Source organism: Phacochoerus africanus, chromosome 3 (genome assembly GCF_016906955.1).
Source record: "Phacochoerus africanus isolate WHEZ1 chromosome 3, ROS_Pafr_v1, whole genome shotgun sequence".
Classification (NCBI taxonomy): Eukaryota; Metazoa; Chordata; class Mammalia; order Artiodactyla; family Suidae; genus Phacochoerus; species Phacochoerus africanus.
Window position 1 is genome coordinate 26,907,492 of NC_062546.1, and position 26,069 is coordinate 26,933,560.

The 26,069-nt window shown below is 46.2% G+C and overlaps 1 protein-coding gene across 5 annotated transcripts; it reads left to right on the forward strand.

Moving 5' to 3' along the window:
• Positions 1-276: 276 nt before the first annotated feature.
• Positions 277-25,168, forward strand: COMMD7 (COMM domain containing 7). Of its 5 annotated transcripts, none has more exons than XM_047771339.1 (9): positions 278-694; positions 8,389-8,439; positions 8,537-8,639; positions 21,731-21,787; positions 21,866-21,903; positions 22,353-22,443; positions 23,017-23,066; positions 23,935-23,983; positions 24,498-25,168. In XM_047771339.1, the coding sequence occupies exons 1-9, from the start codon at positions 611-613 to the stop codon at positions 24,572-24,574; spliced, it is 600 nt and encodes a 199-aa protein (XP_047627295.1). In that variant the 5' UTR covers positions 278-610; the 3' UTR covers positions 24,575-25,168. The 5 variants fall into 5 exon arrangements, with proteins under 5 accessions (XP_047627293.1, XP_047627295.1, XP_047627294.1 ...); XM_047771338.1 differs by having other exon boundaries at positions 280-694; positions 8,386-8,439; XM_047771337.1 differs by having other exon boundaries at positions 277-694; positions 23,935-25,168.
• Positions 25,169-26,069: the final 901 nt, after the last annotated feature.

Genomic DNA, 26,069 nt, shown 5'->3' on the forward strand with positions numbered 1-26,069 from the left:
GATTGGCATTCCAGCAAGCGTTCCGAATGCTGCTGGTGCAACCAAATTTGAGATTTGATTGCTCCGCTTTGACCCAAGCACTCCCAGACACTTGGCCTGGCCGTTTATTTTTCTGTCTCCAGAGCCTGGCACCTAGGAAGCATGCAATAAATATCTGCTGAATGCATAATAACGATGATAATGATAGCAGTTAGCCACAGATGAGCGCCTCCTGGGTGCCAGGTTATCGTCTAAACCTTTAAGAAGAGTCAGCTCATTTAAGGCGCCACCCCCGGGATCATTTTACGGATAGAGAAGCAGGCTGCGGAAGGCCAAGCTCTGTGCCCCTGGGTCTCCCAGCAGGTTTGACCGTTGTGCTGCTCAGGGCTCTCGACAGGGAACAGCGGTAGCGGGTATCCTGGGCGCCCCCACCCCACCTGGGGGTCCGCGCGCGTCCGCGGCTCGGAGAGGGCGCCCTGGGGACCCGCCCGAGCGGAGCACGGCAGCGGCGGCGGCGGCTGGCGGCCGGTGGCGAAAGTGCGGCTGCGGAAGCGCGGCGAGGCCCGCGGCTCCAAGGAGGAAGTCGGGGGAGGCGTGGGAGCTGCGGAACTTGCGGGGCCCGGCGGACGCCATGGGTCGCCTGCACTGCACGCAGGACCCCGTGCCCGAGGCCGTGGGCGGCGACATGCAGCAGCTGAACCAGCTGGGCGCGCAGGTGGGCCGGCGGGGGCGAGCGGGTGGCGGGGGAGGGGGACGGCGGGTCGCGCCGCGGCCGCCCGCTGCGCCTTAAGGCCACAGGGGGGTGGGGGAGGGGCGAAGGCGAATTGGGATCGGAGGCGAGTCTGGGGGGCCGAGGGAAGCCTAAGGCCAAGCTGAGGCGTCTCGGGGGCATCTTGGGGACCCAGGGATGGGGTTGGGGGAGTTCTGGGGGTCCAGGGAACGAGGAGAGTTTGCAGGGTCCCGGAAGAGTGACCGAGGGGAGTCTTGATGAGGCCTAAGGGAGTTTGGAGAACTGAAGTTACAGACTGAGGGGGTTGGGAGGCGGAGGGAGTTTAGGGGAGCTCTGGTATTTATGGGTCAAGGGAAGGATTGAGATGTTTAGTAGGGAGGCTGGGATGACTTGGGGAGGATCTGCGCATCCTGGGGCGGGGCGCAGAAGGGAACCTGGAGTGGGGGCACTCATCCGGGCAATGGGATGTGGGTGTAGATAATGGCCAGGCCAGAGTGGGACTCTGTGGGCAGGCTCCTCCCCACCCCACCCCCAATTCAGAGAAAGAAACAACGCACGCTGCACAGTGGAGGGTGGGCCCTTGAAGGTAAGGGAGTAGGCTGCAGGTGCCAGCCAGTCAGCCTTGAAGGCTTCCTGCTCCTGTGCGGGTTGGGATTCCCCTTTCATACCACCAAGCAGCCCAGATGAGCAAGTTAAAAATGACACTTCTCACCATCAGTACAAAGGTGCATCTATTGTGCGCACTGGGTTGTAACTTCTCAGGAGGTGGGGCCCCTCTCTTTCATCTCAGCATCTCTACAACTTATTGTTTTCTCATGAAGTAACACTAATTGTGATGCTGGGCATGTTCTGAGGCTGTGGTGTCCCCTAGAAATAAACGGCAAGCCGCAGTTCTGCTTTTACATTTTCTAGTAGCCACATTTAAAAAACTAAAAAGGAACAGGAAATGAATGTAATGTTTTCTTTAATCCACGATGTCAGAATATTATCATTTCAAGATGTAACCCACATAAAAATATCAGTGAGATATTTCACTTTTTGGTACCAAAATTTCTGATTCTAGTGTGTATTTTACATGTAAGGCGCATCTCAAATTAGAGTAGCCTTTTTGAAATGTTTAATAGCCACATGGGGTTAGCGGCCGCTGTAGTGCACAGCACAGTTCTAAGTGCTTTTATGTGTCTTAAGTCACCAAGTCCTTGCAGCCGCCCTAGGAGTCAGGTACTGTTACCATTAATAAGAAAAAATGATTCAGGGACATAAACTTTTAATGGTGAGGGAGCCAGGAAGTGATGTAGCCAGAATTCAGGACTGGACACCTGACTTCAGATCCTGGGGTATTAAACACACTAGAATAGAGGGGTTTTTGTTTTTTGTATTTTAATGTACATTTTAAAAAAAGTATAGTTGGTTTACAGTGTTGTGTACAATTTGGAGTAGAGCTTTGTAGATGATCTCCACAACCAGATAGTTTACCTTTTGTTTGTGTATTGGGATTTGGGGGAAGAATTCCGTTTGGAGAATAAAAAGAGATTCTACTGCTGGATTGTATAATCCCTAAGTTTAGCTCCAATTTGGTATTCCTGGAAAACTTTAACCTACTTCCTTGACTTACTTTCTTTTTCTTTTTTCTTTCTTTTTTTTCTTTTTTCTTTTTCTTTTTTGGTCTTTTTAGGTCCACATCCAAGGCATATGGAGATTCCCAGGCTAGGGCTCCAATCGAGCTGCAGCTGCTGGCCTACACCACAGCCACAGCAACATGGGATCTGAGCCATGTCTGCAACCTACACCACAGCTCACAACGCCGGATCCTTAACCCACTGAACAAGGCCAGGGATCAAACCTGCATCCTCATGGATCTTAGTCAGACTCATTTCCAGTGAGCTGTGACAGGAAATCCCTTGACTTATTTTCTAACCTTGACACACACTCTAAACTTTATACCTTTGTTTTCAGTACAGAAAGCTTTTTCCTGTTGAGCAATTTACCAGAGTCCTTTGGTCCATTCCCCCCCCCCTTTTCTTAGGTGATCAAACTTCTCTGAGTACCCACTCTATTAGCTGAACTTACTTTGAAGTCTGAGGCCTAGGCCTTAAGGAGAAAAAGAGTTGTTGTGTTGATGTTGGCATCATCATTTGTTGCTTATTTCGGGGTATTTATCTGAATGCTTACTCTGCACCAAACAGCCACTAAATCCAGTGAGGTTCATAAAGGCTTGATGAAAGAGGCCTGTTGTACTGGGGAAGTTGCGATCTGCTAGGGTGGGTCAGAAAATGGAGACACTATTTAGTACTAAGTGGATCTACATGTGCTCTCTGATGCCCATAGTCAGTCCTAGGACCTGTAGAACCTTGAGAACAGGGAGAATTAAAAAATAATCATTGTTAGGAGTTCCCTGGTAGCTCTTCAGGTTAAGGATCCACCATCACAGCTGTGGCTCACGTCACTGCTGCGGCTTGGGTTTGATCCGTAGCCTGGTAACTTCCACATGCCAGAGGCATGGCCACCCCCCTCAAAAAAAATCATTTTTAGAATGGTTGTGAGAGAAGAAACTCAGAAAAATATGAAAAGAAAACAAATGCTCTGTAGTCCTCTCACCCAGCTATAAATGAAAGCAATGCACATAGAAAATTCAGACAGGAGTTCTCATTGTAGCTCAGTGGGCTATGAACCCAGATAGTACCTGTGAGGATGTGGGTTCAATCCCTGGCCTTGCTCAGTGGGTTAAGGATCCTGTGTTGTCGTGAGCTGTGGTGTAGGTTGCAGACGCGGCTCGGATCCTGCGTTGCTGTGGCTCTGGTGTAGGCTGGTGGCTACAGCTCCGATTAGACCCCTAGCCTGGGGGACTCCATATGCCGAGGGAGTGGCCCAAGAAATGGAAAAAAAAAAAAAATATATATATATATATACATATATATATATAAAATAAAATACTTATTTCTCTTATCTCCAGAAATCATCATTTTAATAGTTTCTTGTGTATTTTTATAGAAAAAAAAGTCTGTGTCTGCCATCATATATATGGGTATCTTTTATTTTTTTTATTTTTATTTATTTATTTTTTTGTCTTTTTGCCATTTCTTTGGGCCGCTCCCGAGACATATGGAGGGTCCCAGGCTAGGGGTCAAATTGGAGCTGTAGCCCCTGGCCTACGCCAGAGCCACAGCAACGCAGGATCTGAGCCACGTCTGCAACCTACACCACAGCTCACGGCAACGCCAGATCCTTAACTCACTGAGCAAGGCCAGGGACTGAACCTGCAACCTCGTGGTTCCTAGTCGGATTCGTTAACCACTGCGCCACAACGGGAACTTCTCTTTTAAAAACATTTTTACACAAAAAGGATTGTCTAATATTCCTTGAAACAGATCTAATTAATATAATCTAGCCAGTCCCTCTTCCTAGACACTTAACTTGCCTTTGGTTTTTTGTTTTGTTCGGGTTTACTTTTTGGAACATCTCTGAAGGGTATATACTTCTTGTAATGGAATTAGTAGGTCAAAGGATATGATTATTTAAAGAATTAGTTAGGGGCTGCCAAATTGTGGTCCAGAAAGGTTGCCCCTGCTTATCCTGGCTTGTCTGTTTCCTTCTACTTTCACCAACATTGGTGTTATCAGACTTTTTAGTTTTGTAGATAAGTGCAAAAATGGTATCTCCTTGTTTTGCCGATTTGCATTTCTCATCTGGATTGATCTTGAGCATCTTTTCGTATGTTTACATGTAGCTACGATTTTGGTTTCCTGGGCAGTCTTGAGCAGGTGAGCATTCCAGGGAGAGACAGCTATGCAGGTAACCGAGGCATAGAGTGGGGAAAGTGTTTGGGGAAGATGTAGTCAACAAATTCTTACCGTGCACTTAGAGTAATTAAGTGCTGTGACCATAAAAAGCTGTAGGAGGAACCTTCTCTGTTAAGACAGGTTTGAGATCCTTATCAAGACTGAGAAGTCTAATCCCCACAGGTCAGGTTCCAAGAGGGATCAGAAGTTAAGAATCTGGGTAGGTCCCTTTCTTGTTGGGAGTGTCAAGATATCTTGGCAGGGCCTCGAAGGATAAGGAGGGATTGGAAAAGTGGAGATAGGGGTGGGGGTTGGCAGCAACCTACAGACCAGGTGAGCTTGAGGCCCCTCTTGAAGGAGAACTGGAGAGGGAGAGTGCACCACCGAGGCCTGGAAATGGAACACCGTCCCGCCCCATTTTGTAAAAGGCCCTGGGAGGCATAGGAAACACAGCTGGCCGAAGATCTAACAGTTCCAAAAATTTGCAGCAAAAAAAAATTTAAATAAATAGAGGAGAACACATTCTCAAACCAGCCTTGACTGTTCTTGTTTTTACTCTTACCAGCAGTTGTGCAAGGCTAATACCCAACATCACAGATTTGCAGAAGGACCCTGGTCAGCATTGGTTTAAGTGTTTCTGTGGAATATCCATGAAGTTTTGAGAAAGCTGATACCTCTATGCCATTGGCTGGTGGGAGTGTAAATCCTTGCAACTTCTTTGCAAGGCGATTTGGCAACATTTTCTCAGAGTTTAAGACGCATTTATCCTAGAGAACAAACTAGTGGTTACCAATAGGAAGAGGGGAAGGGGAGGGGACAGGGGATTAAGAGGTACAAACTGCTGGAGTTCCCGTCATGGCTCTGTGGTAATGAACCCAACTAGTATCCATGAAGATGCAGGTTCAATCCCTGGCCTTGCTCGGTAGGTTAAAGGATCTGGCATTGCTGTGAGCAGTGGTATAGGTCCCAGATGTGGCTTGGATCCTGCATTGCTGTGACTGTGGCATAGGCCAGCAACTGTAGCTCTGATTTGATCCCTAGCCTGGGGACTTCCATATGCTGCAGGTGCGGCCCTAAAAAGCAAAAAATTACAAAAAAAGAAAAAAGGTGCAAACTACTATGTGTAAAATAAATAAGCCACAAGAATATGTTCTACAATACAGGGAATATAGCCAATATTTTATAATATCTATAAATAGAATATAACCTTAAAAAATTGTGAATCACTGTTGTACACCTGAAACATATAGTATTGTATATCAACTATACCTCATTTTTAAAAATGCATGTATCTTTTGACCAAGGATATAGTTGAAGAATATATCTTATAGACTTACATGTCACAAAGAAATACATGGGAGGATATTCATCATAGCATTGTTTGTAATAACAGTGCTGCAAAACATACACATATACTCTAATGTTCATTTCTAGGGAGCTAAAATGATGCTAAGTCTTTAACAGTTGAATGTCATGCAGTTGTTAAAAGAACTGGGTAGATTTATATGCTGGCATGATGGGTCTCTAAGACATAACTAAGTGAAAAAAAGGTGAGGTTCAGGGAGCGGGTTCAGTATGGTCTCATTTGTATTTAAAAGAAATTAAATCGGAGTTCCCATCATGGCTTAGTGGAAATGAATGTGACTAGCATCCATGAGGACACAGGTTCGATCCCTGGCCTCTCTCAGTGAGTTAAGGATCTCGCACCCAAAATCACCCAAAATCTTGCCACACAGAAGTAACTGCTTTTGAAAGCAAGGAAGAGAAAAAGTTCCTATGTTACCATTTGTGAGGGGGAAAATGGGAGAAATTATATATTTGGATTGACTTTTTTTGTGTGTCTTTTTGCCTTTTAGGGCCGCACCTGCAGCATATGGAGGTCCCCAGGCTAGGGATCTAATCAGAATACAGCTGCCAACCTATGCCACAGCCACAGCAATGCCAGATCTGAGCCGCGTCTACTATCTACACCACAGCTCACAGCAACGCTGGATCCTTAACCCTCTGAGCAAGGCCAGGGACTGAACCCATGTCCTCAAGGATGCTAGTCGAATTTGTTAACCGATGAGCCAAAATGGGAACTCCTGAATCGACTTAGGTTTGAATGATAAATATGTCAAAGTATAAACAAAAAGAAAAGTTTGGGGGGCACAGTCTTTAGGGCATTAGCCTGCTGTGGCCCTCCTTTGCCTGGCAAAGCAATACAGCTTTTTTTTTTTTCCTTCAGCCCCCCCCCCAAAAAAAAGAAAAATTTAAAAGAAGAAGTAACTACTATGAATGTTCCAGAGATTTTTTTTTCCTTTTAGGTCTTGTTGGGGAGGAGGTGGGGGGGGGGGTGACCCTTGCAACGTATGTGTGAACGTGTGTGCAAACACTCACCATCTCTCAATGTGTGTCTCCCAAGTATCCCAACAAAATATATGAGTTTTTCAGACAATGTAGTTGTACAAATATATCTTTCTTTTTTTGCTTTTTAGGGCTAGACTCGTGGCATATGGAATTTCCCAGGGTAGGTGTCAAATCAGAACTGTAGCTGCCAGCCTACACCACAGCCACATCAAAGCCGCATCTGAGCCACGTCTGTGACCTACACCACAGCTCATGGCAACGCCAGATCCTTAACCCACTGAGGGAGGCCAGGGATCGAACTCACATCCTCATGGATTCTAGTCAGATTCGTTACCGCTGAGCCACAGTGGCAACTCCTAGTTGTACAAATATCTTGGCACCCGTAGTGGGTATTGTGACATTTTTCGCTTTTTTTAAAGTTGACTGTTTCGACATACAATTTTATGTTAGTTTCAAGTGTACTGCGTAGTAACTGATGTTTGCTTACCTTGTGAAATAATCACAACCACCGGTCACCATACAAACTTAGTAACAGTATTATTGTCTGTATTCTCTTCATTTTCTTTTTCTTGGCTGCGCCCACAGCATGTGGAAGTTCCTGGGCCAGGGGTCAAATCGACACCATAGCAGTAGCCCAAGCCACAGCAGTGACAAGGAAGGGTCTTTAATCTGCTGAGTCACAGAGGAACTCCAGCCTTATTCTTTATGCTGTGTATTACATCCCTGTGGCTAATTTATAACTGGAAGTGGGTACCTTTTAATCACCTTAGCCTTTTTCCTACCCTGACCCCTCTCCTCTCTGGCAGCCACCTGTTTGTTCTCTGTATCTATGAGTCTGTTTTTGGTTTGTTTATTTTGTTTTTCAGATTTCATATGTAAGTGAGATCATACAGTATCTGTCTTTCTCTGACTTACTTCACTTCACATAGATCCATCCATGTTGCTGCCAATGGCAAGGATCGTTCTTTCTAGGGCTGAGTGGTATTCCATTGTATGTTTACAGCACATCTTTTTTATCCATTCATCTTTCAGTGGACACTTGGGTTGCTTCTGTATCTTGGCTATTGTTAATAACGTTCCCATGAACATTGGTGAGCTTCAATCTTTTCAAATTATGACTGTGTGTCACTTTGTTTTATTTTATTTTATTTATTTTTGTCTTTTTGCCTTTTCTAGGGCCGCTCCCACAGCATATGGAGATTCCCAGACTAGGGGTCGAATCAGAGCTGTAGCTGCCAGCCTACACCACAGCCACGGCAACTCAGGATCTGAGCCACGTCTGTGACCCACACCACAGCGAACGGCAACACCAGATCCTTAACCCACTGAGCAAGGCCAGGGATGGAACCCTCAACCTCATGGTTCCCAGTCAGATTCATTAACCACTGAGCCACGATGGGAACTCCAATGACTGTGTGTCACTTTAACATGATCAAAACAGGTGTCAACACCTGTGTGTTTCTCTTCTTTCTCAAGGGGCTGTAGTTGGGACGTGGGAACACTGACCCAAGAGTTGAGTTTTACTGATGTTCCGTGTTCTCTTCACAGCAGTTCTCAGCCCTGACAGAAGTGCTCTTCCACTTCCTAACTGAGCCAAAAGAGGTAAAGTATCTTGTGAAAGGGGAGTTCCCGAGTGTGTCTGTGGACCTGAGACATCTAGAAAGTGAAAGCCTGGTCTGTGCTGTTTCCCTCTCTGCAGGTGGAAAGGTTTCTGGCTCAGCTCTCTGAATTTGCCACCACAAATCAGATCAGTCTTGGCCCCCTCAGAAGCATCGTGAAGAGCTTCCTTCTGGTTCCAAATGGTGAGTAGCCTCTCCCAGCAGCTGAGGTCAGAGACATGACTTGAACACTCCCTCAATCCACCAAATTGGCAGACGTGCTCTGGGCGCCGAGCCAGAGCGTTCGGTGGTGAACCAGACATGGGCGGGCCTCGCAGTCTGGGGCGGGGAGCCAGCTAGACAGAGGGCGAGCAGGTGAGCAGAATAGAGGTGCTGCTCAGGGTGCAGTCGCATCCCTGCTTCCGGCCCCAAACGTCTCTGGTCCCCTACCTGGTAGGCACAGAAACTGAGAGTAAGGATCTAGAACCTGTTATGGCAATTTGATAGTCTCTTGTACTAATTTTTAAAAGGGGGCTTGTGTTTTTGTTTAATGGGGTAAAATATACATAACATACAATTGACCATTTGAACCATGTGGATCTTATATTTTGTGTTTTTTCATTTCCTCTAAGAGTTAATTTTCGTTGTATTTTACAAAAATCTCAGCCTGTGATGGATAGAAAAACGTATAAGATAGGTCTCTGGCGGCCGATGGTTTGAGAAGCAGGTTTTGCCTTAGAGCCATCAGGCAACAGTTCCTGGCGGGAGGGAGGTGATCACAGAGGCTGCGCCGTGGGGCTCTCTGCTGGAGCTCTGTTCATAAGAAAGGAAAATTAGAAGCAATCAAATTACCCAGCAACTGGAAATGGGTGTCACAAGCCGTGGTCCATTTTTACAGGGGAGTATTAGGGTGGTCAAGAATTCACAGTTTGAGGAGTTCCTATCGTGGCTCAGTGGTATCAAACCCGACTAGCACCCATGAGGACACGGGTTTGATCCCTGGCCTCGTTCAGCGGGTTAACAGGATCTGATGTTGCCATGAACTATGGTGTAGGTCGCAGACGTGGCTTGGATCTTGCTTTGGTATGGCGTGGATTGGCAGCTGCAGCTCTGATTTAACCCCTAACCTGGGAACCTCCATATGCCGCAGGTGTGGCCCTAAACACAGACATACACACAGACACACACACACACAGACACACACACACACACAGATGCTGTTGAGGAAAATGTAACCATATGGAAAACCTTGCACAATGTTCTGTTTGATACTGTCTGCTACAGTCCTTGTGTTAAAAAGTATAAAGAGTTAATTGTGGCTCTGAGTGGTAAGACTGCAGGTTGTTTTAATTGTTCATTTTTAGCTATGTCTTGTCTAAAAAGTTGGTGGAAATAATTTGGCAATTTAATTAAAAGTTAAATTTATTTAAAGAAGGAGGTGATGGAGTTCCCAGTATGGCTCTGCAGGTTAAGAACCCTATTGCTATCTGTGAGGACTTGAGTTCGACCTGTGGCCTCACTCAGTGGATTAAGATCTGGCGTTTCTGTGAGCTTGGTGTCGATTGCAGATGCAGCTCAGATCCTGCATTGCTGTGGCTGTGGTGTAGGCTGGCAGCTGCAGGTCTGATTCGACCCCTAGCCTGGGAACCTCCGTATGCCCCAGGTGGGGGCCCTAAAACAGCATTCCCAGTTTGCACATTTTACAAATCAGTAATAAGATCTTCCCAAGATCTCAGCCCAGTGATTGCATTAAAAGTTCAAAGCTTGGTTGGTTTGTTCCTGCCGGGCCTCGGACCTCGGACCTCAGACCTTCTCGTATATCTTAGTGCACATCCTTCACGTGCCCCGTCTCATGCTCCTAAGGTTCAGGGGTGTGAATCAGAACATCCCCCAGGTTTCCAGCTGTGAAATTTTAGGATCCTTGGTTAGTGTGATTCTTGCAATTTTTGCCCTCATGGCAGGATAAAGGCATGAGAAACACAAGGCTGGAAGGGAGCCTACGGTCTTTTCAACACAGGAATAAATGTGCATCGCAAAGTTAGAACTGCAGAGCTCTGGAGAGTCAAAGGGGAACATCTCTCTTTATTCTCATCCAATTCTTGCCTCTAGAAATAATCACACAGTATAATTTTGGCATATTTTTCTGTGCACTGACAGACATACACATATACATTCGTGCAGTTTTGTTTTTCATAAATGGTAATAAACCCTAGAATTACCCTGAATCTTGCATTTTTTCATACCTAGTACATGGAGGATCTCTCCACGTCAGCTTCATTCTTCTGGTGACTTCAGTGTACCTTGGACTGAATGTACCTTCTTGTAGTTAGTCCATTTCCCGTTGCTGGACGTTTTAGTTCTGACTCTTCACTCTCAGAAACAATCCCGCTGTGAATGTCCGTAGCATGTCACGTTCCCGGCATACGTGAGCATGCCCGTGGGCTAGGTGCCCGGAGTGCAGAACCAGGAGTCCGTATTCTCGTCTAGCCTGCACCTGTGGGAATGGGGAAACCTGTGAGCTGTTGTGGACACTGATTTTCAGGAGACCTCGATCTCCATCCGTTCCTGCCCTTCTCATCTCTGCTCCCGCCCCATTCTGTCCTGCCAGACTGTGGTAATTAATCCCTCCCAGGCCTTGTGCTCCAGCCCCTGTGCCGCCTCTTTCTGAACAGTCTTCTCAAACCAGTGCAATCCACAGTGACCTCCCCTTCCTCTCAGCAACCAGGATGGGTTCTTTTATCTACAGCTCTCCTTCTAGATCATAATCATCTTGTTTTCTCTTGTTGGTGCTGTTTTATTTGTGTCTCTCTCATGAACCTAACAGAGAGCTAGTTCCTCAAAGTCAGGGACGGAGTCTGTACCACTTTCCTGAGCCGTGGTTACAACTAAAGCAATGAAATAGAGCAGGAGCTTTTAGTACATGATGGGTGAGTTGAGCTGGATTTGGGAGCTCTTGTGATCCTCCCAGGGGATGCTGGGTGTGTATTCTTCAAGCAGGATTGATTACTAGTGTTTGTAGCCCACTGTTTTCTGTAGATGCAGAGACCACCATCCAGAGACAGGCTTTGCAGGCTAACTTGGATTTGAGTGTTGGTCATATCACCTAATGTAGCTATTTGACCTTGGGCAAATCAGCCTTTTGGAGTTGCAGTTTCTCATCTGAAAAATGGAGTAATAAGAGTAAGTTTATGGTGTTGGTTTTGGGAATAAATGAGAACATAAAAGTACTTAATACCGTGCTTGCTAAACTTTAGCATTATTTATCGATAGTTCAGTTAGTTTCAGTCCTACACCTGGATATCAGATCTTCAGATTAAACATTCTTTCACCTAATGGAGAGGATCTGAATTCACCTCTTTTTTAAAAAAATGTTTAAAAATTATAGTTCAGGAGTTCCTGTTGTGGCGCAGGGGAAGCGAACCCAACTAGTATCCATGAGGACAAGGGTTCAATCCCTGTCCTTGCTCAGTGGGTCAGGGATCCAATGTTGCCGTGAGCTGTGCTGTAGGTTGCAGACGTGGCTTGGATCTGTCATTACTGTGGCTGTGGTCTAGGCTGGCAGCTGTAGCTCCAATTTGACCTCTAGCCTGGGAACCTCCATATGCCACGGGTATGGCCCTACAAAGCAAAAAAAGAGAAGAAAAAAAAGTCAGTATAGCAAAGTGACTCAGTCATACATATATAAACATTCTTTCTCTCATATCATCCCCAGCATGTTCTGTCCCAAGAGATCAGATACAATTCTCTGTGCTGTACATCAGGACTCCATTTTTTATCCATTCTAAATGTAATAGTTTGCATCTACTATGAGTTCCTGTCGTGTCTCAGTGGTAATGAACCTGACTAGTATCCATGAGGATGCGGGTTCGATCCCTGGCCTCGCTCAGTGGCTTAAGGATCTGGTGTTGCTTTGAGCTGTGTTGTAGGTTTCAGACATGGCTCGGATCCAGGGTTGCTATTGCTGTGGTGTAGGCCTGCAGCTGTAGCTCTGATTAGACCCCTAGCCTGGGAACCTTCATATTCCACTGGTGCAGCCCTAAAAAGACCGAAAAAAAGTAGTTTGCATCTACTAACCCAAACTTCCAGTCCACCCCACTCCCTCCCCCATCCCCCTTGGCAACTGTCTGTTCTGTATGTAAGTTCTCTATGTCTGAGTCTGTTTCTGTTTTGCGGATTGGTTCATTTGTGCCACATTTTAGATTCCACGTATAAGTGATATCATATGGTATTTGTCTTCTTTCTGATTTCCTTCACTTAGTATGAGAATCTCTAGTTGTATCCATGTTGCTGCAAATGGCATTGTTTCATTCTTTTTTATGGCTGAGTAGTATTCCAGCCATATGTGTTGTTTGTACCACATCTTCTTAATCCATTCATCTGTCCATGGACACTTAGGTTGTTTCCATGTCTTGGCTATTGTGAATAGTGCTGCAGTGAACGTAGGGGTGCATGTATCTTTTTTTTTTTTTCCCCCACTGTACAGCAAGGGGGTCAGGTTATCCTTACATGTATACATGACAATTACATTTTTCCCCCACCCTTTCTTCTGTTGCAACATGAGTATCTAGACAAAGTTCTCAATGCTATTCAGCAGGATCTCCTTGTAAATCTATTCTAAGTTGTGTCTGATAAGCCCAAGCTCCCGATCCCTCCCACTCCCTCCCCCTCCCATCAGGCAGCCACAAGTCTCTTCTCCAGGTCCATGATTTTCTTTTCTAAGGAGATGTTCATTTGTGCTGGATATTAGATTCCAGTATGTATCTTTTTGAATGAAAGTTTTGTCTGGATATGTGCCCAGGAGTGGGATTGCTGGATCGTATGGTAGTTCTATGTTTAGTTTTCTGAGGTACCTTCATACTGTTTTCCATAGTGGCTGTACCAATTTACATTCCCACCAACAGTGTAGGAGGGTTCCCTTTTCTCCATACCCCCTCCAGCTTTTGTTATTTGTAGAGTTATTGATGATGGCCGTTCTGTGAAGTCACTTCTTGACTATTTAATGCCCCAAAGCTCTTTAGGCTTTTCAAGTTCTAGAGTCGGTCTCATGTTTGCTATACTTCTCAGGGGCATTCAACAATTTCTGTTTATTTTCCTCTTCTTTTTCTCATGCAGTCTGACTTTTCCCTTCCTGCAATTTCTCTGCTGAAATTCTCCATTTCTTCTAGAGCATCTCCTAAGCATCTGAGATGGTAGCCTGTAAGTCTCTTGGTCTCTTCCTCATGCCTCGGCCTAACGTGCCATCTTCTTTTCAGTCCCAAATGCTGCCATCCCAGAGAGAGTTCTTGGCCCTTCATGCCTTGTTATGGCAGCAGCATCTCCAGCTCTGTTTCCCACTGCAGATTCCAGTTCGTCCTGGCGTACAGCAAGTACAGCTTGGATCCTTGGATCCTGCTGCTCGTCTCAGCTGTTTACTGTGCATAATGGGTTCAGTAGTCCTGAACTTGGCATCCAGGGCCTTCCCCACTCTAGTCTGAAATGCCAGGCCCTCATTCTCTTATCCTTCCTCCCTCATCCTGGTCCTGCTTATGCAGTAAGACCTCATTGTAGAAGTGCAGCTTGTAAGAGCTGAAAGGACCTCAAGAACCCTCCAGATTAGTCTTCCTCAAATAGGTGTTTTCATCCAGAAAAGACTTCAGTGACCTACAGGGTCATAAAATACTGTCTCCCCCCCCCCAACCCCAATCCCCCAGCCTTGGAATCTTGGAGATTCACACACACATTAACACATCTCAGGCTCTGAAAAATCCTGCAGTAAAGCAACCTGCTTAACCAGTATCTGTGAAACAGTTAACCATGGCACTCTTCTTTTTGAGGGGAGAGGGGGACGGGGGAGGGTCAGGTAAAAGCTTTGTAATGTAGTCTGATCTTTGTCTTAGAGATAAGGAAATAGCCCTAGAGAGGGGAAATGACTTGCTTAAGATGTTACACTGGAAAAGCTGGTGCTGGAACCTCCCTTGATTAGCCCAATGCCTGTGGGGTTTTTGATGTTTTTCTTTTACTCTTTCTCTTTTTTTGGCCACCCACAGCATATGGAGTTCCCAGGCCAGGGATCAGATCCAAGCTGCAGTTGCAACCTATACCATAGCTGTGGCAGTGCTGGATCCTTTAACCCACTGTGCCGGGCCAAGGATTAAACCTGTGTCCTGGTGCTGCACAGATGCCGCCAATCCCTTTGTTCCACAATGGGAACTCCATTATGTAATTCTTTTTTTTCTTTTTATGCTGTACCTGCAATATATGGAAGTTCCTGGGCTATGGGTCAAACTGGAGCTGCTGCTGGGGCCTACACCACAGCCACAACACCACCAGATCCAAGCTGCACATGTGACCTACTCTGCGACTTTCGGCAATGCCAGATCCTTAACCCATTGAGTCACGCCAGGGATCAGTCCTCAGGGAGACTATGCTGGGTCCTTAGACCACTGAGCCACAACGGGAACTCCCATTATTTTAATTCTTAAAAAGAACCTGACTTCAACCTTTTTTTTGGTAAGATTTTTATTTTTTTCTGTTACAGTTGATTTACCGTATTCTGTCAGTTTCTGTGATACAGCAAAGTGACCCAGTCATATATATATATATATATATATATATATATATATATATATATATCCTTTTTCTCACATTATCCTCCATCATGTTCCATCGCTGTGACTAGATACAGCTCCCTCTGCTACACTGCAGGATCCCATTGCTTATCCACTCCAAATGCAATAGTTTGCATCTACTAACCCCTGACTCCCAGGCCTGACTTTAGCCTTTATCAACCTGTGGCCAGATTGTTTCATCTGTGTCCCACCTACTTCTCATTGCTCGCCAAACTGGATTATTTTAAAACAAATCTCAGACATCATATCATTTCATTCCTAAATTCCTAGTTATGTATCCCTAAAAGATAAAGGACTTTTCCCTCCTTATCAAACCACCATGCAGTTATCATATCTAAAATTAAAATATGCAGTCAGTGTTCAAACGTCCCCATTGTCGCATACATTTTGTTTGTAAGCATTGTTCGCATCAGGATCCAGATAGGGCCCCCACCTTGTATTTGGTTACGAGGTGGCCTGTGTATGCCTGTCACTGTGGCTCCCTCATGGCTCTGAGACCTTGAGCCAAGTCACTTAACCACTCTGAGAATCCATTTCTTTGGGAATAAAACAGCCAGTACTAGTAGCTCATACATCGTTACGAAAATGGAGAAAGATAGTAAATGTAAAGCACTTGCCTGAATAAGAAGTGGTGGCCACATTGCTGCTATATGGTTATCATTGTCATTATGAATTGTCTCCTAGAAAAGATTACAGAGAACTTCACAGCAGGGCCATAGTTTAAGCCTGGTTTTACTTGAATACCTAACAAGGGATCTGGCCCTACTGGGTACTCAGTAACTGGTTGTTTTTTAAGGAAAAGTGGTAACTCCCCTTTGCTGCTCCTAAAAGAGTCTGGCTGGCTGGGCAGGAAAAGGAATAATGAGCCTTGGACAGTAGTCACAAATGGTATTTAATCAAGTGTTGAACCAAGTTCCCCAGGGTTCCTGACCTCACCTTGCTCTATTACTTTTTTCTAAGGTACTTTTCAATAATGCGCTATATATGGCTTCTCTATTTACTTTATCATTACGGTCTTTTTTTTCTCCCAAAAGAATATGAGCTTTAGGACAGAGACTGTTGTTTGTTTGGTTCATTGATGATTTCCAGCGCCCAGCTCAGTGCTGGCACCTAGTAGGTGCACAGTAAATCAAGGTACGGTGACCATGACCTCTGTTTCCCCGTGAAACGTGCAGAGGAAGATGCAGCTGGTCAGCCTTCAGGGTCAGTAATCAATGACTGGGGCTCCGTGTGCTCTCCCTCTGCTTCCTCCTTCAGGGGTCTTCGCCCGGGCTTATTTCTGTTCCTTGGGCTTCCCCTCTTACACTGAACAAGCTTACATAGATTCGGCTGCAAGAACAGTGTTTGGTAACTTTCCAACTGCTTCCTGAAACCCTTAGCCTCACATACACTTCAGTCTTGCCACCCATGTTGTTTGATGGCAATGGGGTTTGCCTAAGGCAACTGTACCAGTGAAAATTGGAGCTCAGGGGCTTTATAAACCATCCCAGATGGTTATCTGTGTTTAAAGGACATTTTCAAATTTCCTCTAGTGACATATTCTGGTGACGTCAGCCCTAGAGTTCACATTGTTTCCTCTCTGACACAGGGTCAAGGCTGCAGGCCTGTCTTCTGCTTAAGACAGAGGAATCACTGAAGGAAAAAGCTGAAATATATATATATTTCTTTTTTTTAAATGGTTTTATTTTAAAATTTTATTTATTTATTATTTTTTTGTCTTTTTGCCATTTCTTGGGCCGCTCCTGTGGCATATGGAAGTTCTCAGACTAGGGGTCTAATCGGAGCTGTAGCCACCGGCCTACACCAGAGCCACAGCAACGCGGGATCCAAGCCGCATCTGCAACCCACACCACAGCTCACAGTAACGCCGGATCCTTAACCCACTGAGCAAGGCCAGGGATCGAACCCACAACCTCATGGTTCCTAGTCGGATTCGTTAACCACTGAGCCACAACGGGAACTCCTGAAATATATATATATTTCTAAAGTGTGTTCCTACCTGCCCCAGGTATTGAGGTAACATCAGGATGGAGAGCTTGCCATCTGGCCTCTGCAGTTTGGTAGCCTTTGCTCTCAGTCACTGTGGAGGCATTGCCTGGTACTGCCTCACCAACACCATCTCAGAATGACCCGGAATAGAAAGAGCCTGGCCTTTGGGACTCTCTGGCCTGTAAGCCACTTTCTCTGCCATTTGCTGCCTGTTGTGGCCCTAGACAACTCATTTAACCTTTTTTTTTTTTCCCTTAAAGGGGGATTTTTTTTTTTCCAGACCACAGCATGCAGAAGTTCCCCAGCCAGGGATCAAATCCACACCACAGCAGCCACCCAAGCCACAGCAGTGACAGCGCCAGATCTTTAACCTGCTGAGCCACAAGAGGACTCCAGCATTTTTTTTTATTAAATTACAGAAAATTACAAGAAAGGAAACAAAAATGCCTTAATTTTACAGCCTTCACATTAAAAAAAAAAAAAAACCTTGGAGTTCCTGTTGTGACTCTGGTTAACAAATCCAACTAGGAACCATGAGGTTGCGAATTCCATCCCTGGCCTTGCTCAGTGGGTTAAGGATCCGGCATTGCCGTGAGCTGTGGTGTTGGTTGCAGATACAGCTCAGATCTGGCGTTGCTGTAGTGTAGGCTGGCAGCTGTAGCTCTGATTAGACCCCTAGAATGGGAACCTCCATATGCCAAGGGCGCGGCACTAAAAAGACCAAAAAAACAAAACAAGACAAAACCTACATGAAGCTAGAAAACCTTTTTTTTTTTTTTTTTTGCTTTTTAGGGCTGCACCTGCAGCATATGAAGTTCCCGGGCTGGGGGCTGAATTGCAGCTGTAGCTGCCGGCTTACACGACAGCCATAGCAACTTGGGATCCAAGCCTCGTGTGCAACCTACACCACAGCTCACGGCAACAACGGATCCTTAACCCACTGAGCAAGGCCAGGGATCGAACCCACAACCTCATGGTTCCTAGTCGGATTCATTTCTGTTGCGCCACAACGGTAACTCCAAGTTGGAAAACTTTTAAATGACACAAAGGAAAAAAAGCCCTACTTGCCCCCCCCCCCCCCCCCCCGCCAAAAGGCCCTACCTTTTCCCCAAAGGTATCCATTGTGAAGTTTTTTTGGTTTTTGTTTTTTTGCTGCAGCATGTAGTGGCTTGATATGGGATCTCAGTTCCCAGACCAAGAATCGAACCCAAGCCTCAGTGGTGAAAGCCTGAATGAATACTAACCACTAGACCATCAGGGAACTCCCTACTCTAAAGTTTTTTGTGGTTGTGTTCAGAAAAACTTTCCTGGAGTTCCCGTCGTGGCACAGTGGTTAACGAATCCGACTAGGAACCATGAGGTTGAGGGTTCGATCCCTGCCCTTGCTCAGTAGGTCAGGGTTCCGGCGTTGCCGTGAGCTGTGGTGTAGGTCGCAGACGCGGCTCGGATCCTGCGTTGCTGTGGCTCTGGCGTAGGCTGGCAGCTGCAGCTCCGATTCGACCCCTCGCCCGGGAACCTCCATATGCCGCAGGAGCGGCCCAAGAAATGGCAAAAAGACACAAAAAAAAAGAAAAAAAGAAAAACTTTCCTTATATCAGAGTTCCCCTGTGGCGCAGCAGGCTAGGCGGCATCTTGGGAATGCAGATTTGATCCCAGGCCAGGCACAATGGATTAAGGATCTGGCATTGCTGCAGCTGTGGTTTAGGTCGTAACTACTGCTCAGATCTGATCCCTGGCCTGGGAACTCCATATGCTGCAGGGTGGCCAAAAGGAAAAAATAAATAAAAATAAAACAACAACAACAAAATCTGTCTACTTATCTATAAGATAAGGATATAATTAAAGCTATGAAGAAGGATCAGCAGTATACCCTTCTTTATGCAAAAGGCATTACACTGTGCAGACTGTTCTTACCTTTCCTCTACTTCTTTTAATTACGTTTTGCAAATTGGGACATTGAGAGCTACCTTATTCTTTTTAAAGGTTGCACATTCCACTGTATGGATTCTTTCATTCAGCATGTGTTTATTGAGTGTCAACCAATAACAGTTGGGCCAGGCACTTTTTTAGGAGCTTGGCGCACAGCAGTGGGCAAAACAGACCAAATCCTTGTTCTCATCAAACATTCTAGTGGGGAAATTGACAATAAATATGTAACATAAAGTTGGGTAGTTAAAAATGCAATGCAGAAAATACGACAGTACAGGGTACAAGTGAAGCGTGGACGGGGATCCTTTCAGAGGAGGTTAGAGTCAAGCAGATTCCTGAATGAAGTGAGGGAGTGAGCAGCCAAGGATTTGAGGACCTGTGTTCCCAGCAGAGGGACCTGCAAGGGCAAATGCCTGGAGGTAGGAACCTGCCTGGCAGAGATAGAGAGGGAACGCACATTGGGTTCCGTGAGAGAGAAAGAGCGTTGGGTTCTAAGAAGGCCAGATTCTGCAGGGCATTCTGAGAGCTCTGGATTTTACTGTGAATGACACAGGAGCCTTTAGAGGGTTTTGAGCAGAGGAGAGCCATGGTCTGACTTAAGTTTTAACAAAATCACCTTGGCGCCCCAGCTGTGTGTGAATGCATCCAAACCAGCACACTGTTCCTGACTTTTCATCTCTCCTGCCCACATTGCTGAAGAGCTTAGCACGTAGACCTCAGTGTGTTTGGGAGGCCTGACTGTAGGGTGACTTCTTAGCAGTGCAGTTGTTGACTATGAATTTGCCATATCCTCTCCCCCCAAAGCTGGGTGGAGAAGTGGTTGCCTGCCTACCTATTTCTTTTTTCTTTTGTCTTTTTAGGGCGGCACCCACAGCGTATGGAAGTTCTAGGCTAGGGGGTCGAATTGGAGCAACACTGGATACTTAACCCACTAAGCAAGGCCAGGGATTGAATCCGTATTCTCATGGATAGTAGTTGGGTTCATTACTGCTAAGCCACAATGGGAACTCCTCTCCCCCAGAGCTGAATCTTTCTGATCTTGTTTCCTGGTAAGTTAAAAGTTACATTATGGGAGTTCCTGTTATGCCTCAGCAGGTTAAGAACCAGACTTTGTGTCCATGAGGATCCCTGCCCTCACTCAGTGATTTAAGGATCAGCATAACTGCAAGCTGTGGCATAGGTTGCTGATGCTGCTCACATCAGGCATTGCTGTGGCTGTAGTGTAGGCCTCAGCTGCGGCTCCATTTTGACCCCTAGCCTGGGAACTTACATGTGCCGCAAGTGCGGCTGTAAAAAAAAAAAAAAAGATTACCATATGGCACAACATTGTAAATAAAGTATAATAAAAAAATTTAAAAATAAGTTATAATGATAATCGCCGCTTCAGAGATTTGGCTATCATCCGACAGAATATTGGAAGTGAACTTCATATAAACTGAGAAGCGGCACGTGGTAGCCAGGAATTTACTTAATTGGCTGGGAAGTAGCCCCTTCTTTGGAAGGCTTTTATAGCCAAGGTTTCCTGGGGTCTTGCCTTTTTTATTTCCCTGTGGCTTCCTCGCTCAGTCTGATTTTGGAGATAAAAGATTTCCTCCCTTTGTTGACCTGGTTTATTTTTCAGGAGACAGCAGCCTTTAGGCTTGTTTTTCTGGATGGCCCTGGGGGTGGGGGCTCGGGTTTTAGGGCATTACTTCAGGGCTCTCCCTGGATGGTGGTGGGTGTCCTCTTATTCTTTGATTAGTCATCTTCTGGAAGACTAAGAAGTTGAAAATTTTAAAGCGTTTCCCAAATTGTTACCCGGTTAAACTTTGAGAAGCCCAGATTGCTGGTAGCACTTTGTTTTCAGGAATCAAGGAGCCTCAAGGAGAACAAAGCGGCCCCCATGGGGTGGGGGATGGGAGGTGAGGGTGTGCCTCTCTCCGAGGACGTCCCCTCTGCTAGTGAATTGGGAAATGTAGAGGCCAGACCGCTTAGTTTGGTTTGGTTTGCTTCCTGAGGGCTGATTTTCTAAGAGCGCTGTCCAGTATGTCAACGAGAACAGCCTGTAAGTTGCACTGACCAGTTCTATGGCCACTGGGCCCATGTGGCTATTGAGCACTTGAAACAGCTAGTGCAACTGAGGCTCAGAATATTAAATGTTATTTAATTTTCATTTACTGAAAGTTAGAGGAATTCCCACTGTGGCACAGTGGGTTACTGATCTGACTCGTCTCTGTGAAGGCATCAGTTTGGTCCCCAGCCCGGTGCAGTGCGTTTAGGATCCGGTGTTGCCTGCTGCAGTTGTGGGTAGGTCACAGCTCCAGTTTGGATTCCATCCCTCCCATAGGAGCTTTCATATGCTGCGGGGGTTGGGCAGTGGAGGCGGCCAAAAAGAAAACAAAGAAAAGAAAAAAGAAAAATTAGGTAACATGCGTTTAGTGGTTACAGATCGAGGCGTTGCCCCTGTGCCCCGCCTGACCTTGAGCTCCCCCGCTTGGCTCCAGGAGTCTGTGGCCTTATTTCCTCAGATCCACAAGTCCATACAATCTTTTCTTCTGTCTCTAATTCCCTCCATGCTCCCTGGAGGGGCCAGCACTTGGGTGGCACGAAAAGCCGCTGCCTTGCTGTCCCTTGTCTCAGATACTTCCTCCTCCTCCGCTGCCCGGAGATTGTCCAGAGCAAGCGGAGTCTCCACGTGTTCCTCTTGTCATCTCTGTTGTGCCCATTAAATACTTGCTACCAACTGGTTGATTGATTTGCCCTTTGTGACTGATTTCTCCCGTCTCCCAGGTGCTTTGAAGAAGAGTCTCACGGCTGAGCAGGTCCGGGCTGATTTCCTAACTCTGGGTAGGTCACCACCCAAGGTCGCTCAGAGTGACAGCCCTGCAGCTCTTCATCATGCTCATGTCTCCTGTTCTCTTCTAGGTCTTAGTGAGGAGAAAGCCACTTACTTTTCTGAAAAGGTATCATGATTCCTCTTAATCAAGGTTAAGATCACTTGCTTTTATTTCACGGAAAGAAACAAATGGAAAACGCCAACTAAGGAAAACCCGTCAGTCATTGTGTATCATTTCCTCAGCTTTATGTTGTTCATTTGGTTTCATGCAAATGACACAATGCAGCTCTTAAACCTCACTGTTTAGCGTATCTCTAATTTTTTCTCTCTGATTTGACTGAATATAAATGTCATACAGTGTTCCAACGTGGATTAAATCTTGGAATGAAAAAAAACATTTATGTTGTCTCCTGCCCTCTCTACGCTCCCCCAAACCCCCAGACCTGTGTCCGTAGGCCAAGCACTCTGCCTTCTTCCCACTGTTGGGGTAAAGACTAAACATGCTGTGTTGGGGGCAGAATGAAGAGGGGGGATTTTTCCCATTGTTATGACTTTGGCTTTTTGCTTTTGTTCCAGTGGAAGCAGAACTCCCCCACCCTTGCTCGATGGGCCATAGGTCAGACTCTGATGATTAACCAGCTCATAGATATGGAGTGGAAATTTGGAGGTAACTAGTTAGAGCCAGTCCCAGCTCATTTGGGTGCTGTAGGGTTGGGTTGCAGAGGCTTTCAGATGGCTTCGCTGGGGAAAGGTGTCCTCGGTCCCCCAAGAGAGTTGGGGCCAGCAGCTGCTTCGCTATTGCTGTCCACATCCAACAGCTCTTTCTATCCATGGCTCTCTGTTCACTTCCTGAAAAGCATGTTTTGGAGTTCCCGTCGTGGCTCAGTGGAAATGAACCTGACTAGCATCCTTGAGGACGCAGGTTTGATCCCTGGCCTCGATCAGTGGGTTAAGGATCCGTTGTTGCCATGAGCTGTGGTATAGGTCACAGACGAGGCTCGGATCCCAGGTTGCTATGGCTGTGGTGTAGGCCAGCAGCTGCAGCTCCAATTCGACCCCTAGCCTGGGAACTTCCATATGCCGTGGGTGTGGTGCTAAAAAGACCAAAAAGAACAAAAAACACATTTTGCTGTCCTCCTAATGGTCCCTACATGGCTTTTTGCTGTTCAGCCTACAAGATTGGGGTCTTCAGAGTAGGTCCTCAGCCAGTCACTTACTGGTTTTCTCTTTTGTGTCACAGTGACGTCTGGGAGCAGCGAACTGGAGAAAGTGGGAAGTATTTTTTTACAAGTAAGTCTTCTCCTGATCCCTGAAAATTGGAAGATCTTTTGACGTGGTTAAAAATTATTAAATCTACATTGTTTCATTAATATCCTATGAAGTAGGGGTTCCACTGAACTGTCTTATGTATCTCAGAGCATTGTGGTCAGCCAGATATGTGGTCACTAACATACTTACTTTCAGATGAATGGGATCTGGCTATTGTTCTTAAAAGTTTGATTTTTTCTGTGATTGTGGGAATTGTTAGGAGTTTTGGTGGTGGATGATCGACTGCTCCTGAGTGACTCTTGAGCTAGACGCCAGATGCTTTGATTTTTACATGAAAGCTTAGGTTTCAAGAATTCCTGGGTGATGGAGTTCCCGGTCGTGGTTCAGTGGTTAACGAATCCAACTAGGAACCATGAGGTCGCATGTTCGATCCCTGGCCTCGCTCAGTGGGTTAAGGATCCGGTGTTGCCATGAGCTGTGGTGTAGGTTGCAGACGTGGCTCAGATCCCTTGTTGCTGTGGCTGTGGTGTAGGCTGGCGGCTACAGCTCCGATTAGACCCCTAGCCTGGGAACCTCCACATGTTGCAGGTGCGGCCCTAGAAAAGACCAAAAAAAAGAAAGAATTCCTGGGTGTTCCCAATGTGGCTCAGCGGTAACAAACCCAGCTAGTATCCATGAGGATGCTGGTTCAATCCCTGGCCCCAGTCAGTGGGTTAAGGATCTTGAGTTGCCGTGAGCTGTGGTGTAGGTCACAGATGCAGCTCGGATCCTGCGTTGCTGTGGCTGTAGCGTAGGCTGGTGGCTGTAGCTCTGAGTGAACCCCTAGCTTTGCCCAGTTATCACCATTTTAATTAAAAATTTTTTTAATCTTTTTCCCTTTTTGTATCAGTTAAAGTTGGTGGTTAAGAAAGGAAATCAAACTGAAAATTTATACATAGGTGAGTCCAAATTCCCATTTGAGCCTTTTCACTTTTCCCATGTTCTCTTCAGTCACTGGGCTCGTGAAGCCACCCACCAATCATTTCTCCAGAAAAGAAGTCATCACTGAGCGGTGGAGTTGCCATTCTGCTGGCTTTGCTCCCATAAATAATAAGGCTCTGGCAGGTTGGAATGCCTTTTTGCAAAAGGGAAAGATGGGGGGCAGGAATGGCGAGTGTGGAAGAGCAGGAAGCTCTTGCTGCAGGATCAGCTCGATGGTCCCTGTCATCCTTTTGTGCTGGGGAGTCAATGCCATTTTAAATCCCACCCACCCCACCCCCGCCACCCTTTAACATGGAGCTGAGAACTTTCTATGTTCAAGGCTCTTGGGTCTTTATCATGATCAATTACCCGTCAAGAACTGCTTGGATGTACAAAGCCAACACAGACAAAGTCTCTGGGTGGAAATTTGTTTTCTTGGATGATTCTGTGGAATTGGAAACATTCACCTGAAGCGTCATTTTCTCTCCCCAGAATTAACCTTGCCTCAGTTCTACAGCTTCCTGCACGAGATGGAGCGAGTCAGAACCAGCATGGAGTGTTTCAGCTGATTTCTGCCCCCCTGCATCTCCGCCCCCCTCCCCACCCCACCCCCCCGCCCTGGCGTCGGCTCCTTCAGGCCCACTTGCTTCTTGGGAGCCCAGGTGCAAAGGTTTCTGAAAAACAACAGGATTAAGTACTTATGGATGACCCTGAAGTGTCTTTGTTGAGGGAGCCTCCACCACCCAGGTCACTGTTGAGATATTCAGAGAGGCCATTGCATCTCAGTTGCGGGGCAGGAAATAAGTTCCTCCCGTTCAAGGTTCTAGAGTAAACAAGCAGGTCTGTGGCTGGAGGTGGGCACTGATGACCCTCCCCACCAAAGCGCAGCGGCTTGGTTATGGCTGAGGAAGGGGAGGACTCCACAAGCGACACACCGCGGAGCCCCATGGAGTCCGGACACACGTGGTGCTGGTTCACTGCTAGGCATCTTTCATGGACACTGCTTGGTCTGCCCTGAAAAGAACTGAGGCTGACTGCCCTCATTTTAGGTTTTGCTGTGTTCTATGTAATGACGGGGGCCTTTTGAGCTATTTCAGCTCGTATGGGCTCAAGCTGACCTCCTCTCTTGGCTCGATGAGGAATAAAAAGGGTTCTGAAGAACAGGTCTGCATCCAGTTGTCTCTGTGCGTGGATTAAAGAGTCACCTGCCTTGCGGAGAGCCAGTGCTCTTATCTTCAAAAATTCTCTTCCTGGTTTGGGTGATGTCCCCGAGTCTTTCGTGAAATTCGCTGTGGTCCAACGTTGGAATTTGTAAGAGCAGTTCAGGGGAAACTCAAGTTAAAAACGTCATAAAAAGCAGAGCGTATGAATGCTTTGTGTTGAGATGGCTTTCTTCCCAACCTTAGAAATAAGATAATACCTGCCCAAGATGCAGAAAACACAGTGCTCAGTACTCCCTTCTCCCCGCCCATGTCCCACTTCCCTAGTTCTCCCCACCCCGAGGAGGCAGCCCCTGTTATTAGTTTATTCCGTGTTGTGCATTTGCAAATGTATAGGCAGAGTTTGACTCTTCTTCCCACACAAATAGCAGCACTGTACACACTGCAGTCTGCGCCTTGCTTTTTCCCACTTGGGAATCCTTCCACATCAGAACAGAGAGCACAGCGTCATTCTCTGTAACCAGTGCGCCGGGTTTCTTCAAATGGATGGTTTATTTAACTGCTTTCCTGCTCATGGGGGTTTAGGTTATTTCCATTCTTCTGTGAACGAGGCTGCATCTGAATTTCTTGCATGTGTATATCATTTCACATGTACACATTATTCTTAATATATCTTGGAGGTCTTTCCATGTTGGTATGTAAAGAAGCTGCATCCTTTTCTGTGGCTGCAGCATGTTCTGTTATATGGATAGGTTATAACCAGCATTTGCAGTTTTTTCTGGCCATACCCGAGGCATCTGGAAGTTCCCCGGGCCAGGGATCGAACCCAAGCCACTGCAGTGACAATGCCGGATCCTTTACCTGCTGCACCACAAGAGAACTTGTGCAGTTTTGATAAATAGTG